The sequence below is a fragment of the Herpailurus yagouaroundi genome, unplaced genomic scaffold (assembly GCF_014898765.1).
Source record: "Herpailurus yagouaroundi ecotype Mexico unplaced genomic scaffold, PumYag 194, whole genome shotgun sequence".
Lineage (NCBI taxonomy): Eukaryota > Metazoa > Chordata > Mammalia > Carnivora > Felidae > Herpailurus > Herpailurus yagouaroundi.
This window is the reverse complement of record NW_024412425.1, coordinates 3,121,610-3,137,540: the sequence shown is the minus strand read 5'-3', so window position 1 is coordinate 3,137,540 and position 15,931 is coordinate 3,121,610. Positions and strand designations below refer to the sequence as shown.

The following is a 15,931-nucleotide window of genomic DNA, read 5'->3' as shown; positions in this document are numbered from 1 at the left end:
ATTGAAAAAAAAATAAAGTGTAAATAGTTTAAAACTCAAAAAAAAAAAGATTACACAAATATTAAATATTCCTTTAAGAACTTAGAGCATGACACACAACATTTTTTCATATTTCTTCTTGGCTATTTTATATCCTTACTTTTCAAATATATTCTAGACTCAGTTTGAATAGACTTGCCTTATTCTAAGAAAAATATTTAGAATCTTTACTAAGTCTAAAGATTAATTTAAAATTAAATTGGTTTAATAGTGATGGATCTTATCCAAAACATATGCTTTAAAAATGTATTGAAATCCTCTTTTAGGCCACATTAATATTTTAAGTTTTTTTCTCCCATATTTTTTTCATTATGGTTTTTTTTCTACTTTTACTATCTTCCATTTTATTTATTTTCAGTTTATTTATTTTATTTATTGAGAGAGAGAGAGAGAGAGAGAGAGAGAGAGAGAGAGAGAGAGAGAGAATCCCAAGCAGGATCCACACTGTCAGCATAGAGCCTGATGCAGAGCTCAGACTCACAAACTGTGAGATCATGACCTGAGCTGAAACCAAGTCAGATGCTTAACTGATTGAGCCACCTACGTGCCCCTCTTCCATTTTATTTTTGAGCTGGTTGTGATTTATATATAGAATGCTATTGGTTTTATATAAATTAATTTTGTGTCCATATGAGATTGAGTTCTATTATTTCTCTTCAGCTGCCCACGTCCATAACTGTATCATCTAGATATCATAATTTTGCACACACCTTCCCAATTTGTATCTCACATTTTTTTCTTTTTACATGACTAGGCATATAGAATTATAGTAAATAAATGTGGTAGCACGGGGGTTTATGGGTTTGAGCCGTGGATTGGGCTCTGTGCTGTCAGCATGGAGCCTGCTTCTGGTCCTCTGTCCCGTCTCTGTTCGTCCCCGACTTGCTCTCTCTCTCTTTCAAAAATAAATAAAACATTAAAAAAAAAACTTAAAAAAATAAAAAATAAATAAAATTCAAGTGGAACCACAGGGGTTCCAAAGTAGCTAAGAAATTTCTAAAAGACTATGAACAACATATGTGTGGTGTGTGGTGGGAGATGGGGAAATCCTTGCCTATGTAACAGGGTTATTTTAAAATTATGGTAATTAAAACAATGTAAACACACCCACACACAGAAGTATAGTACTGGTATAGATGTAGACAAATAGAATAAAGAAAGAGAATAAAGAGCCTAGAAACAATTAAGCATGTACACGATAAAGGTGGCATCACAAAGGAAATATCTATTTAACAACGGTGTTGGAACAACTGGTCTACATGCAAAAATGGTCTGTTTTCTTTTGAAAACAGACTATCTCTATAACCTAACATTATGAAAGCTATCTTAGAATGGGGTGCTTAGGTGGCTCAGTTGGTTGAGCATCCAACTCTTGATTTCATTTCAGGTCATGATCTTACAGTTCATGGGATTGAGCCCCATGTCGGGCTCTGTGGTGACAGCACAGAGCCTGCTTGGAATTCTCTCTCTCCCTCTTTCTCTCTCTGCCCCTCCCCTGCTTGCATGCACTGTCTCTCAAAATAAATAAACTTAAAAAAAAAAAAAAGCTATCTTAGAAAAGACCAACATTGGCAATTCATGAAAGAAAGGACTATTAAATACTGATGCTGTATATTGACTGAATTCTTATTGTATATGGCCCATATTTATAATATGCTAAATGTAACTATCCAAATTTAAAGTGTCTATACAACAAAAGATACAAAACAACATAAAAGTGATAGATTAGGCAAAGGTATCTATATAAATCTTAATGCTAAAACAGGCATTCTTAAAATTCCCTAAAATCAAGTAGAAAAAAGACTAATATAAAATGAACAAATAATATGAACAGTCAATTGCATTCCTTCATTCATGAGTGGGCTTCAGTCTGTACAGTATCATGGTGTGGTCCTAGAGTCAGGTTGTATGGTTTGAATTCTGGCTTTAATATACACGTCATACATGAAGTTATGCCAACTTCTTAACCTTTGTGCTTTACTTCCTTCCTTGGTAAAAACTAAAATAATAATATCTACTTTACAAGCTTCTGATAATGATTACATGAAATAAGCTATGTAAAGTTTATAACATAATACACCTGGCACATAATAAAGCTATTATTGTCGTAGAAAAATTTTTCTAGCTGCTTTTCTAGCTTAGTCTATTCACACATAAATAAAAATTGCCATGGACTAGATTTATATCCGTATTGTAGAATGAATTTGGGACTGCAAGCCCAGGAACAGAGGCAGTCTATTTCTATTTGATAGTCCAAAACATTTGGCTTTCATATCTGACAAGAGCTATTATGAATTTTTTGATAGCTACGAGTATTCCACTTGCAGACCACAACTGCTTGATCTCCAGATTTCTACTACATAGACAAAATGCATGTGTGAACTAATTATTTGGAATCTTCTTATAAAAGATGGTCATTACCCACCAATTCAAAATACACCTAAAAAATGTAACTGCAAATCTGAACAGTCTTTTTCTTTTTGACATTAATATTTTAAAATATTTACTGGCCACCTTCATTTCTTCCAACTGCCTCTTCATGTTCTTCATGATATTTTCTGTTTTCTTAATTATTGGTTTTTAAGAATTGTTAGTATATTTATGCGGCATTACAAAAGCTGTTCCCTTTTATAAAGGCAAAATAAGCTGTTTGCCTTATTACAGTGTTTAAGGGTTTTACCAAAGAGAAGGATTAACTGTATGAACCCAAACCAGGCATATTCTCTTTTATCTCATTGGTTTCATATGTCAAACTAAAAAGGCAATCAATGAATACAGCCAACATATCCCAAGGCCTTTTCAGGTGGGAAGGACTTCTACAGCTAACAATTATTAACAATACTTATCATTTATGGAGCACTTACTATATGCATTGAACCCTCCCAATATTCCTATGGGATAAGTATTATTATAATTCCCATTTATAAACAATTAAAGCCAAAGAGATTAAGAAACCTGCCCATAACATGCACTTAGTAAGTTGCTGGGCCAAGATTTGAACCTAAGTCTCCACAGGCCTAGGGAAGCAGTCTGCCAACAGGAGAAATAACTGCATGAACCACATGATCACACATCCAAAAGAAGTGTGTTTGTGTGTCTCAGGATGGAAAGTATAAGCTGAGAAAAAGAGGTAGTGAAGTGGATAATATTTAAACCACAGAGGCGTAAGGGATTCTAGAATTGGAAACAAAAAGAATTAAGAGCAAAGGAGAACAAGTCATTTTGCAAGAAGACAAAGAATACTGCATCCTCTGAGTCAATAATAAAAAAAAAATGTGGAAAGCTATAGATAAGAGAACTAGATTTTTCCATAGAATGTTAGTATGTTTTAGCTCAATTTGTAATAATCTCAACTGAAGAAAATATATATGTAGGATCATTTTAAAGATGTGTTCTATTTACTCTTCCAGATAATTTTAGTTTTTAATCTTTGGCCAGGACAGACTTTGAAAAAATCTAAGCTTAAAAGTATAAGAATGATGGTGCCAATGAAAAGCTTTCTCTTTCCTTCCTTCCTTAATAGCTTTTTCCTCATAAACAGTGCAAATTATGGAATAAACTTTGTGTCACAGTTTGCTTTTGTTTCTCCCACTCATATTCAAATTGAACTCAACTTTAATAACTTTGTATGGGCCTGTTTCTGTATAGCCGTATCCCAAATTTTACCTGGTTCTGATCTTCCATCTGTATTTTTCCTTACCTTAATTTTCATCAATTTAGTTTTTTTCCAATATACTGGTATGTTAAGGTAACCCACTACTACTGCATTGTAAAATAATACAGGAAACAAATAAATGCTTAAAACGTACAAGAGACCTGGTCATATCGTCTTCTTCCTCCAAAAGGTCAGAGTCCTGAGAATGCCAAGCTGAGGGAAGAGAAATAAAGCAAATTTACTTCAGAGCTCCAGACAAAGGACTATAGAAATCTTCAGTACCAGGTGGCTATAATATCATCTATAATGATCCTCAAAGCACTGAGAAATGTTAGTGACCACTAGGCTATAGAGATGCTGAAATGTACATGAAAGACTAATGTAATCATACAGGGTCCAATGGGAATTTATGAAAGGCTAAGTACAGGGTGCCCAATGAATTTATTGACAATATAGCTTTTCCCTAGGAACCTGTTATTTTATTCTTACTAGGAAATTTATTTCAAGTACATACTAATAAATACTACAAAGATTAAAAAATTATATAATTTATGAAGCACTGCAAATAACGTGGGAAACTTTCATCAGAGACAAGTTATAGGCATTGTGAAACATTCTTATGATGGAAAAAATAAAATGCGATCATGATTCTAATGATATTTTCAAACAATTTAATTTAAATTTTAATCTAAAAAACTCATAGAAGAGTGCATATTTGCATTTACTTCTGCCCTCTTCCAAACCCAACCATGATGAAAGTAAAGGAACAAAGGAAGCTGAATTTCACAAGGATAAAGGATATAGAGACTTCAGCAGATAAGAGATATCAACAAAATTTTGGAAGCTAGAGACAGATGACTGTTATCTAATTAACTAGAGAAAGCTGCAGCTTAAGTGAGGGTGGGGGAAGGGTGGGGAAACCATGGCAGAACCCTTGAAAGGCTTAGGAATGGGGCACTAGGTACCAGGAGTATGGGATGGGAACCAAATGCAGGGATGGGAACAGGAGCAATGTAGAGAAAATAAGGGAATTAAAGTGAAAGTTGTAATGTTGAAAGATGAGGTATCCTCCCTCTCCCCTCTCACCACTTCCTACCCTTATTTGCCTTCCCAAAGCATTTCTGGCTTATACTCCTCAAGCAAAATCTAGGACTTCTTGCTGGGAAAACTGACCAGCCCACCCCCCCCACCCCAAAATAGATGCATATCCTGGCATCTCGTCAACCTTCAACCTCTAATAACACCATATTAGAAAGAAGGACTAGGAGAAGGTGAATGGGGGAAGGGTAGATGAGGAAGACAAGAAAGAGGTTAGGTAGAAAACAGAGATAAATCCCTATCGCCATTGTCAAAAGTCACCAGGAAATATCTAAAACTGAGAAATCAAGCATGAGCTGTATGAGGATGTTATTCAGGAAAGTGGAACTGAACACAAAAATGTTCAAAATGGTTGCTTCTAGGGAGTGGGATCAAGGGATGAGAAAGGATAGAGTAGGAAATTTTGCTTATGGTTATATATTTGACAGCCCTTTACAAAAAAATCTAAATGTAAGAGAGATAGAAATTACATTTAAAATACTTATTTAAAAAAATCAAGTGAATAAATAAAAAACAAATGTCTACCCTGCACAGTCAATTATCACCAATATGAACTTTCTTGTTAGGAGTACTGAATTTCCTAACTCTTTTTACTCTTTCTGCCCCTCAATGTACAGCCTTTCTCTCCTAAACTCTGCTCATCTCTGAACCACCTCACCTCTCCTTTCCATCATCTAGGTAAAACGCTCCACTGTCACACAGCTACTGCTGATGTCTCAAGGTTGAGAAGTCATTCAGGCTTTGCCCACTCAGGGCAGAAGGGTTAAAATAAGCTGCAGATCCAGCAATTCCAGGGTCCACTCTATCTCAGGACTCTCCAGCCTCCAGGAGAGGTCTCAGGTCAGAAGGTCTCCTTCCATGATGGATACCTGTCCTCCAGGCTTCCTTTTAGTTATATCACAGATCTGTCTTATCTTTGTGGAGGGAGGACCTGTGGACTTATGATACAAATCCAATTTACTTGTTTTTTCTCACTAGATCCCTATGGTAACCAGCCTCCAAGATGGCTCCTAATGATCACTGCCTTATGGTATTCATGTTTTTTGTACACCCTTCCCATGCTGAATAGAGTCGATCTGTTTAACCAATAGGATGTTGCAGAAATGACAGTGTGTGACTTCCGAAATTAAGCAATATATGACATTGTGGTTTTTATATTGTACATTTTTGAACCATGCACTTTGAGAGAAGCCAGCCACCATTCCATGAAGACACTCAACCACCGATAGGGAGAGGCTCCTGCCCTCAGCTAACACTAGCTTGCCAGCCACCTAGGAGGCAAATCCTCCACCTCTAATCTAGTCTTCCAAAGACTGCAGCTTTGTCAACATCTTGACTGCGGCTTCATGAAATATCTGAGCCACAGTATCCAGATAAATTGTTCCTCATTCCCCACAGAAAGTGAGACAATATTTCCTGTTGTTTAAACCACTAAATTTTAAGGTAACTTGTTACACAATAGTAGATAACTAATACAGCCCCAAACAATTAACTTCCTTGCTTATAATTCACATTCATTGGAATCACTGACCAGAGAGGCTGGATCCAGAGACAGCAGAAATCTGGAGGAAAACCCAAAGACTTAGCAACCTAGGTTGAACCAAGTGCTCAGGAGAAACACCAAGACTATAGATAAACAAGGTAAACACCACAGTGATGTTCACATAGTGTCTGCTCTTCAAATATCTTCTGTGAACATAAAGGTGCAGACCCTGTGCAGAGACAAATACAAAGGTGAGTAAAAAAAGACAGCTTTGCAGCAACTCTAGATTCGGAGTAAAAGAGAGCTGCAGCTATTCCATTTCCCATTTATCTTTGCAACTGAGGTAAAAGAGTTGCAATTTAGAATTCCAATACTCTTCATCTGAAATGAGAATTATACTCACATCACAATGATATTGGATGAATAAAATGGCCAAGTTAAGAAATATTATCATCTGCTTTGAGCCTTTAGTAGGTAAAAAGTAAAATAATAATATGCAACAGAATAATCCTTGCACTGTATAACAGAACAAAATAAAACAGTAACGTTCAATTACAATAATTTTGAGATATCCTAATATCTAATATCCTAATATCTGTCACACAGTTTCTATTTTTTCCCCATAGCAATTATCACTAACAAACTATATAATTTATTTATCATACATATTGTCTGTGTACCCCCTCATATAAACTCCATGAAAACAGGGATTTATTTTATCTGTTTTTGCCATTGATGATAGGTGCTCAAAAAAATGTTCATTAAAATGGTGTCAGGGCGGGGCGCCTGGGTGGCTCAGTCGGTTAAGCGTCTGACTTCAGCCCGGGTCACGATCTCGAGGTCCGTAAGTTCGAGCCCCGCGTCAGGCTCTGGGATGATGGCTCAGAGCCTGGAGCCTGCTTCTGATTCTGTGTCTCCCTCTCTCTGCCCCTCCCCCATTCATGCTCTGTCTCTCTCTGTCTCAAAAATAAATAAACATTAAAAAAAAATTTAAAAAAAAAATGGTGTCAGGGCACCTGGGTGGCCCAATCAGTTAAGCGTCCGACTTCAGCTCAGGTCATGATCTCACGGTTCATGGGTTTGAGCCCCGCATCAGGCTTTGTGCTGACAGCTCAGAGCCTGGAGCCTGCTTTGGTTTCTGTGTCTCTCTCTCTTCTCTTCTCCCCTGCTTGCTCTCTAAAATAAATTTAAAAAACATTTAAAAATTTTTTAAATGGTGTAGCCACAGTGTGCCTGGGTGGCTCAGTTAGTTGAGTGGCTGACTTCAGCTCATCATGATCTCACGGTTCATGGGTTTGAGCCCCGTATCAGGCTCTGTGCTGACAGCTCAGAGCCTGGAGCCTGCTTCAGATTCTATGTCTCCCTCTCTCTCTGCCACACTCTGTCTCTTCCCCCCTCCCAAAATAAACATTAAAAAAAATTTTTTTTTTAATGGTGTAGCTACTATGGAAAACAGTATGGCAGTCAAAAAATGAAAAACAGAATTACCATATGATCCTAAAATTCCACTTCTGGGGATGTACCCAAAAAACCTGAAAGCAGGGACTTGTACACCCATGTTTACGGCAGCATTATCTGCAATAGTCAAAAGGTGGAAGCAACCAAAGAATGTGCTGACAGATGAATGGATAAACAAAATGTGGTGCATACAGTGGAACCTTAGCCTTAAGAAGGAAGGAAATTCTGATACATGCTTTAACATGGATGAATCTTGAGGACATTATGCCAAGTTAAACCAGTCACAAAAAGACAAATACTGTATGATCCAAACTATATAAGGTACTAAGTCAAATTCATATAGACAGAAAGTAGAATAGTAGCTCAGACTGGGGAATCCAAGGAATGGGGAATTATTGTTTAATGGGTATAAAGTCTTGCAAGATGAAGAGTTCTATGGATGGATGGATGGACGGATGGTGATAGTGTTATAGCAATATGAATGTAATGCCATTGGACTCAACATTTAAAAATGATTAAAATGTTAAATGTTTTTAGCTTTATTGAAGTATAATTAATACACAAAAAATTGCACACATTTAACATATACATCCTGGTGAGTTTGGACAAATGCATATATCCAGTACCAATTCCATAACCAAAGTACTAAACATATCTATTACCTCTAAAAATTTCGTGTTCTTTTGTGTTTTGTTTCTATAAGAATAATTAACATGAAATCTATACTTTTAACAAAGTTCATAATACTGCTTTGTTAATATAGGTTCTATGTTGTACTGATCTCTAGAACTTATTCATCTTGCACAACAGAAACTTTATACCCACAGAACAACAATTCTCCATTTCCCTCTACTCCCAAGCTCTGGCAACCATTTTTCTCTTCTCATGCTTCTTGAATCTGTTTTATATATGTCATACAAACGGAATTATGTAGTACTTGTCCTGCTACTGGCTTATTTCACATAGCGTAATTGTTCTCCAGGTTCATCCATGTGGTCACAAATGGCAGGTTTTCCTTCTTTGGATAATATTCCATTGTATATATATGCCACATTTTCTGTACCTGTTTATCTGTCGATGAATGTTTCCCTATCTTGGCTATTGTAAATAATGCTGCAATTAAAATGGGGGTGCGGATATTAAGATGGTAAATTTTATGTTATGTGCTATGTTATCTCTATTTTATCAAAATTTAAAAATATATGTACACATATATATAAAAACACATATGTACACATTTTTATATATACATACACACACACACATATATATATACACATAAATATGTATTTAACAAATGAACTCTACTAACGGGGCATTTAAAGTCAGAAGAAAGTAATACATTAGACAAGAATAACATAGAAATGAGTGGGTAGTTTGGAGTTCAAGTGTTTGAAAATCTTAAGTGGGGATTTTGCTATGTGTGCGTATTAAAAATTCAAGGAAAAGAACAGAAACCAAAGCACTGAAGAGGGAAAGGGGAATAAGGTAAATGTGCACAATAAAAAAGTCGCAATAAGTAAAAAACAAATTTATATCAGCAATGCCAATAAATGCAAATGAATTAAACTCACCTATTAAAACAACATTCACACAGGATAAAAGAGTAAAAAGCCCAGCAATATACTCTTTACAAGAGATCTGAAGCATAAAAACATAAAAAGAAGGGGTTGGAAAATGAAATTCCTGGGTAATACAGTAACAAAACCTGAAAAGGAATATTATCAGACAAAAGAGAACTTGGACTAAAAGGCATTCACCAGGATAAAGAGACATGTTTTGTAATGTGGTAGATTAGAATCTTGGTCTATATTTCTCAAACCCCCCCCCCCCCCCCCCCCCCCCCACTAATATTCACTCTTCACCATGTAACTTTGCCTTGTGCTCCCATTTTGGGTGTAACTGACATTAAGCTTAGCCATGTGGCTTGCTTTGACTAACGTATTATTAGCATATTTAGGAGCAGAGGTTTTTAAGGGTGTTTGTATGATCTGTCTTGGGCTCTGGTGATTCATAATGAGGAGAACATGTCATGGTTAACCACTGTCCTTTTAGCCTGAGCAGCAGAAAGAACACATGTGGAGCAGATCTAAATCCATACTGCAGTCCAGCCAACCCCAGCCTAAGTAAACTCAACACAGAAAACCTGTGAACAGGTGACCATGAGAATAAATGCTTGCTGTAGTTCGTCACTGAGTTTAGGGGTAGTTTGTTAGGCAGCATTATTATCATAACAATAGCTAAATTATACATATGATAAGAAGCAAGCCATATGATGTTGAGATAATGAACCTGGAAAAGGTCGACAGGAAAACTGGAAAGCAGCAGAAAAGAGCCAAGAACTTCCAGGGAAAAAAAGACAGCAAAGGAGACTAAGGAGTGGCCAAGGAGGGCAGGGAGGACTGCTTAAAACCAAATACAAAAAAAATTTATACAGATTTTTTTTCCAAGCAGTTACCAACCATGACAAACGCTACACCGAAGTCAACTCAAATAAGACAAGAACCACTACACATCACAAAAACCTCACCATCGACCTTCTCCGAGAACCACACAAACACCCTACCGCCACACACAACCACAACACCACAATCATATGTCCCATCACAATTACTCCATTACACTCACACGCAACCACGCCCCCTTACTCTCACACACATCACCACAGTCACACACACACACGCACACACACACTGACTCCCACCACAGTTTCTTGTTCCAATAACTCCAACCACCCGACAGGCGCGTACTTCCCAACCCCGGGCACTTTGCACCGCTGCCACTCCAGACGCGCAGGGCCTCCTCAGAGGCCCCGCCCCGTGAGCAACGCAACTGAGCAGCCCAGACACCTCAAACCCCTCCCCCATGCCCCGCCGCGGGGACGCGGTAGCGTCACCTGCTGGAAACGCCCGAATGCGCATCCACAGCGCAGTATGTGGGAGGCTGGGTGAAAGCGACCCACAAGAAAGGTCCAGGCCAGGCGCCGGCAAGGCTGAACCATCCCTTCGCGCCCGCCTCCCAACGGACGTTTCTGAGCACAACAACACCTCCCAGAAGGCTTCGCGGCCCGATTCAACTTCCGGCCAGAACGCAGTCTGAGTTTCCTGTGTGAGGGAGGGGGCGCGGGCCAGGTGCGCGCTCGAGGGCCGGCGGGAGCCTGCCAAGCTACAGTGCCTCTCAACCCTGAGACTCGGCTAGACGCCGAGAATTGCAGTTACAGTCGTTTCGGGAAGGGCCAGGCAGGGCGCCGAGAGGAATTGGCTGTGGGTCCAGCTTTGGACCACATTTCCCAGAGGGCCGGGTGGCCGGTCGCTCTTCTCGCAGGAACTGGAACGTTTCGTCACGTCTGGCGGGACCGTTAGATCCATGAGGTGAGGGTCCGTGGGTCCCGGGGGAACAGGCTCGGCTATGCAGGTTGCAACCCCGGGAGACCCGAAAGGCCTAAGTTGAGGAGACCGGAGGCAGGTACGGAATTGGGTCCTGTCTGTGCGAGCGGAGCTGCATGAAAAGGGGAGGTTGTGGGATCGTCTGTGAGATTGTGACACTGAGACCTGTGTGCAGATATCAGTTGTCTATCATTGTGGGGTTGCTGCTGCGTGTGTCCCTATGGTGGTGTATGACTGTGACCCTGCGACTGTACGAGAGTAACTGTTACGTGTTCAGTGATGGGAATGTGATTATAACTGTGTTACCCTGTGTGGCTCTGTGTGTGCGGCTGTGGGCTGCGTATCCCATTGATTTAAGTATGACCATGCCCAGTGTGTGGCGGCAGTGTGTCTGGTTATGGGGCTCCTTCCATGTGTAAGATTGTAACTCCAGAACTCTGTCCCCGGGGAACCTCTGTGAAGTTTAGTCAGATTATAGTCTCTTGACAGCAGTGACCTCAGCTTTTTCCTGACACACCGGGGTTGGGCAGGATGCCTTATTCTCCTCTGATCTCCATTCCCTGTGTGTTGGGTGCTGGGGCTGGGGCTTGGGCTGACCTCTGACCAGACTAGTTTGGGAAACAAGTAAAACCTGGTGTTTTACAATTTTTCCTCTCTCAGTTCTACCCTTATCCAGGTGCAGAAGAGAAGGAAAGAATGCAAAATGAACTTCTGCAAGCAATGTCCAAGGTGTGTTGAGGTTTCCTCTTTGCTTTCTTTCTTTTGAAAGTTAAATGTTTAATAAAGTTATGCCATTTGATTATAAATCGCTGTAATTTCCCTATTAGAGGAAAAGATAGTCCAGCCTGGTATTAAAGCCCAACAGCACCAAATACTTAATGTTCACTTATTTGGAAAATGGCTCTACTTGTGTTTGTTGTTTTCTTCTTTATAAATTCAATATTATGATTTTAAAATAAAAGCATGATTACTGTAGAGATTTTGAAAACAACAGAATTACCAAGAAAAAATAAAATGTAATCACTCAAATAACTAGTTAATATTTTGATGAATTTTTATTATTTTTACAAAATCAAATTATACTTCATTTACCATATTATGTCCTACATTTTCACTAAAAAGTGTCATTCTCCTGTGTTGTCAGATTGTCTTTGTGAATACTATTTTTCAAAGATATTTATTTCTTTGTATGAATGAGTTCTGGTCCTTTTTTTTCAGATCAGTTATGTCAGACTTTGAAATCTTTAAATATTTACACATACACACACAGATTTGAAATTGGACTCCCATGATTAATAATGAGATGAAACACTGTTTCATATGTTTATTGGTTATTAGGGTTTCTTCTTTTGTGACCTGCCTGATTAGAATCTTTTACCTATTTTTGCTCTTGGATTGTCTCTTGTTGATTCATAGGAGTTCTTCATATAATGTGGATATGGGTCCTTCATTGATTATATTTTACTACTATTTAGATTGTTTTAACGCTTCCTTTAAGGTGGTTTTATGAAAAGAAGTCCTAACTTTAACATAGTCAAATTTAACAATTTTTTTCTTTATGGTTGGTGCTTTTTGTATTTTAAGAAATCCTTTCTTGTCCCAAGGTTATGCAAATATTCTTTTATATTTATGCTTAAAGCTATAAGCTTTGCCTTTCTGGGGTGCCTGGCTGGCTTAGTCAGTGGGATGTGTGGCTCTCGATCTTGGGGCTGTGAGTTGGGTGTAAAATCTTTAAAAAAAGGTTTTGCCTCTCCTATTTATACATTTAATGCACTTCTGGCTTTTGTATATGGCATAAAGTGGAGCCTGTGGTTCTTTTCCCCCTTATGAATTCTTCTCTAGCTCTCTCAGTACCATATATTAGTCCATTATGTTCTCGTTTCAGATATATCCAAATATATATAAATATCCAGTGTTCTTATGTACATGGGACATACACTGTTTGTCCTCCTTGTTCTTTTGCTCTATCACAATATCACAGTCTTAATTATTCTAGCTTTTCTCTCCTTTGAAGGTATTTTGGCTTTTCTTCCTCTGGCTGTTTTTAAGACTTTATCCCAGTTTTTGGTTTTCTGTAATTTTAGTATAATGTGTCTAAATGTGCCTTTTAAAACTTGTATCTGCTTGGAATTTGTAGCATTTTTTGAATTTGTGAATAGGTGATTTTTATTAGTTTATTAAGAAAATTCTCAGCCACCTTCAAAGATTGCCCCTGCCTTATTATCTCTTTCTTCTCCCTTCTCAGGCTCTAATTAAACTTAGGTTGAAATTTCTTATCATTACCTTTTTTTTTGTCTCTTAATCTCTTTCTGGTTTTGAGAGTTGTTACATATAGTTCAAATCAAAGCACTGTTAAGCAAAAAAACCTTGCCTGGTCTCAGGAGGGGTGGAGGGCATGTCAGATAGCTAGAGTTTTAGGATCCTTTCCCCAGCTGGTAGTAAAAATATGTTTATTCTGTTGTATTTTAACACTTCTAATCTTGGGGAACTCTATAAATCATAAGGCTATCCATTCACCTTATGATTCTCTTATGTGAAAATTAGGATGTACTGAAGTAGAGAACTCAGTATGTAGAATTTTCTTGAAGTATAAATTTGGAACTAGGTGGGTCTACTCTCAATTTTTTAAATATGTGTGTTTGGTACAGAGGCAAAGGAAATCAGGTTAAGAATCCATTGCCCAAAATCTATTCAGTTTAAGACCTTTCTATCTGAGTTTCTTTAGAAGATGGCTTAGTATTTTCAATCCATTCTCCTGTGCCAAAACCCAGAATATCAGGTTACCCTCTCCCATCAGCCTCTAATTATGCTTGCTATAGTGAAGATTGTTGCCCATTATTAATGGGAATTGTTGCCCATTATTAATGGGAATAACTCTAGGGTGGTAGAATAATACAGAAAGATAATTTTTTTTTAAGATTTTATTTTTAAGTAATTTCTACACCCAATGTGGGGCTTGAACCTACAACCCCCAGATCAATAGTTGCATGCTGTACTGACTAAGCCAGACAGGCACCCTTATTTTTTTAACCTAATGTTTAATCAGGAAATATTTGAACTATTCCTAGTAAAATCAGAAAAAAGACAAGGATATACACCATCACCAGTGTTATTTAACTTTGTTCTCTTGTTATTAACCAAAGCACTTTAACAAGAGAAAAAAGTAGGTTAAAAATTAGAAAAGAGGATATAAGATTATCACTATGCAGATGATATGAATGTGTACCTGGAAAACCAAATCAGTTTATAACCATAACTTTGAAATAAGCAGGACTCCGTAGGAAGTAAGCAAAATAATTCTTTTTTCATAATTTCTACTCTCAACTGTCTCTGTGTGCTAATTTTTGTTGTTGTTGTTGCCCTGGTCAAAAACTTGTGCAGTCCCTGTAATTGATTTGATCACTCCTTGGTATCCTTTACCAAGTTGTTTTTAGTGACAAGGTCAGTCTCACTTTGCTAATTACAATCTCCAGTTGAATGTAATAATATGTAAGTTTCATTTAAAGCCTTTTCTTTGAGTTCAGCCTTGCTGTAAGCTAGAAGCTTACAGTGTGAAAAAGGGCATACGCTAAACTTCTTCGTTTCTTTAACCTAAATTTCTTTTCTCCCACCCAGTAGGCAGTTTCTGGCTCCTATGAGGTTGCAATGGGTAGGGAAGAGGAGGTAAGGAGAAAAGTCTTACTTGAGTGTTGCTATTGTTTTGATCTTGGTGTCTCTTCCTTTTATGGATGTTTAGCACTGACTCATTTTCTATGGGGTACTTTTGTGGGATTTTGGGAGAAATTCCTGCTGGAAATCTCTAATTGTACTTCCCTGTGATGTGGGCAACACATCTCCTTGAAATGGCTGCTTAATAATACCTGTCTTGGGGCGCCTGGGTGGCGCAGTCGGTTAAGCGTCCGACTTCAGCCAGGTCACGATCTCACGGTCCGTGAGTTCAAGCCCCGCGTCGGGCTCTGGGCTGATGGCTCAGAGCCTGGAGCCTGCTTCCGATTCTGTGTCTCCTTCTCTCTCTGCCCCTCCCCCATTCATGCTCTGTCTCTCTCTGTCCCAAAAAAATAAATAAACGATGAAAAAAAAAGAAAGAAAAGAAAGAAAAGAAAAAAGAAAAAAAAAAAAAGAAAAATAATACCTGTCTTATACTTGGGCAGTCTGTGATCTACTGCTTTTATTGGGAGACACATTGTCCCTCCATTGGTCTACATCTGGTCCAAAACAGTCTTTGCCCTCTAAACTCTAGAAAACACAACAAAAATTCTTCTAAACAGTCTCATCATTCCATTTTGGATCCTGGAGTCTAAAGGACCCCCCTTGGTTGGTCTAAGATGAAGGAGAAATAACCTAAATTCTCCTATGGGATGGAAATGTGTATCATTTTCCAATAACCGCCAGTTTTTGGACACCAACTGAGTGTCCTACAATTTAATTGAATTCTGACATAATTACCCAGAGTTAACAAAGAACCCCACAGGTTTAGAGGCTCAGTCTTACAAGACTGCCCTATTTCAGATAGCAGCTCCAAGTCTTGGGTATCCCCAAGGCACTGCACTTCTGCCCAGCAGACCACAAATTGAGACATTCCCATGATCCTCACTCAGGTACAGTAATTGATTAGAATGATTCATAGAAGTCAGCAAAGTATTATATTTATGACCAAAGTTTTATTATAAAGAATATAGTCTAGTAGGAGGCATCGCAATCCCAGACTTCAAGCTGTATTACAAAGCTGTAATCCTCAAGACAGTATGGTACTGGCACAAAACAGACACTCAGATCAATGGAACAGAATAGAGAACCCAGAAATGGACCCAC

General features: G+C 38.2%; 2 protein-coding genes across 39 annotated transcripts in view; one reads left to right on the top strand and one right to left on the bottom strand.

Moving 5' to 3' along the window:
* The window catches only part of ZNF568 (zinc finger protein 568), an 87,697-nt gene extending 76,938 nt beyond the window's left edge, over nt 1-10,759 (bottom strand). For 2 of the 20 annotated variants that reach the window (XM_040445664.1, XM_040445642.1), the window contains exons 1-3: nt 10,630-10,759; nt 6,324-6,504; nt 3,849-3,907 (exon numbers count right to left, since the gene is read on the bottom strand). In XM_040445664.1, the coding sequence (XP_040301598.1) occupies nt 3,849-3,907; nt 6,324-6,504; nt 10,630-10,734 (345 nt within the window). In that variant the 5' untranslated portion in view covers nt 10,735-10,759. The other 18 variants (XM_040445662.1, XM_040445655.1, XM_040445647.1 and 15 more) reach the window with 15 other exon arrangements.
* Nucleotides 10,760-10,823: 64 nt separating this feature from the next.
* Nucleotides 10,824-15,931, top strand: part of ZNF829 (zinc finger protein 829) — a 27,107-nt gene continuing 21,999 nt past the window's right edge. For 2 of the 19 annotated variants that reach the window (XM_040445751.1, XM_040445750.1), the window contains exons 1-2: nt 10,834-11,198; nt 11,780-11,848. Coding sequence is in view for 9 of the 19 variants with exons in the window: in XM_040445740.1 (XP_040301674.1) it covers nt 11,236-11,534; nt 11,780-11,848 (368 nt within the window). In the remaining 10 variants the exon portion in view is untranslated. The other 17 variants (XM_040445748.1, XM_040445745.1, XM_040445747.1 and 14 more) reach the window with 17 other exon arrangements.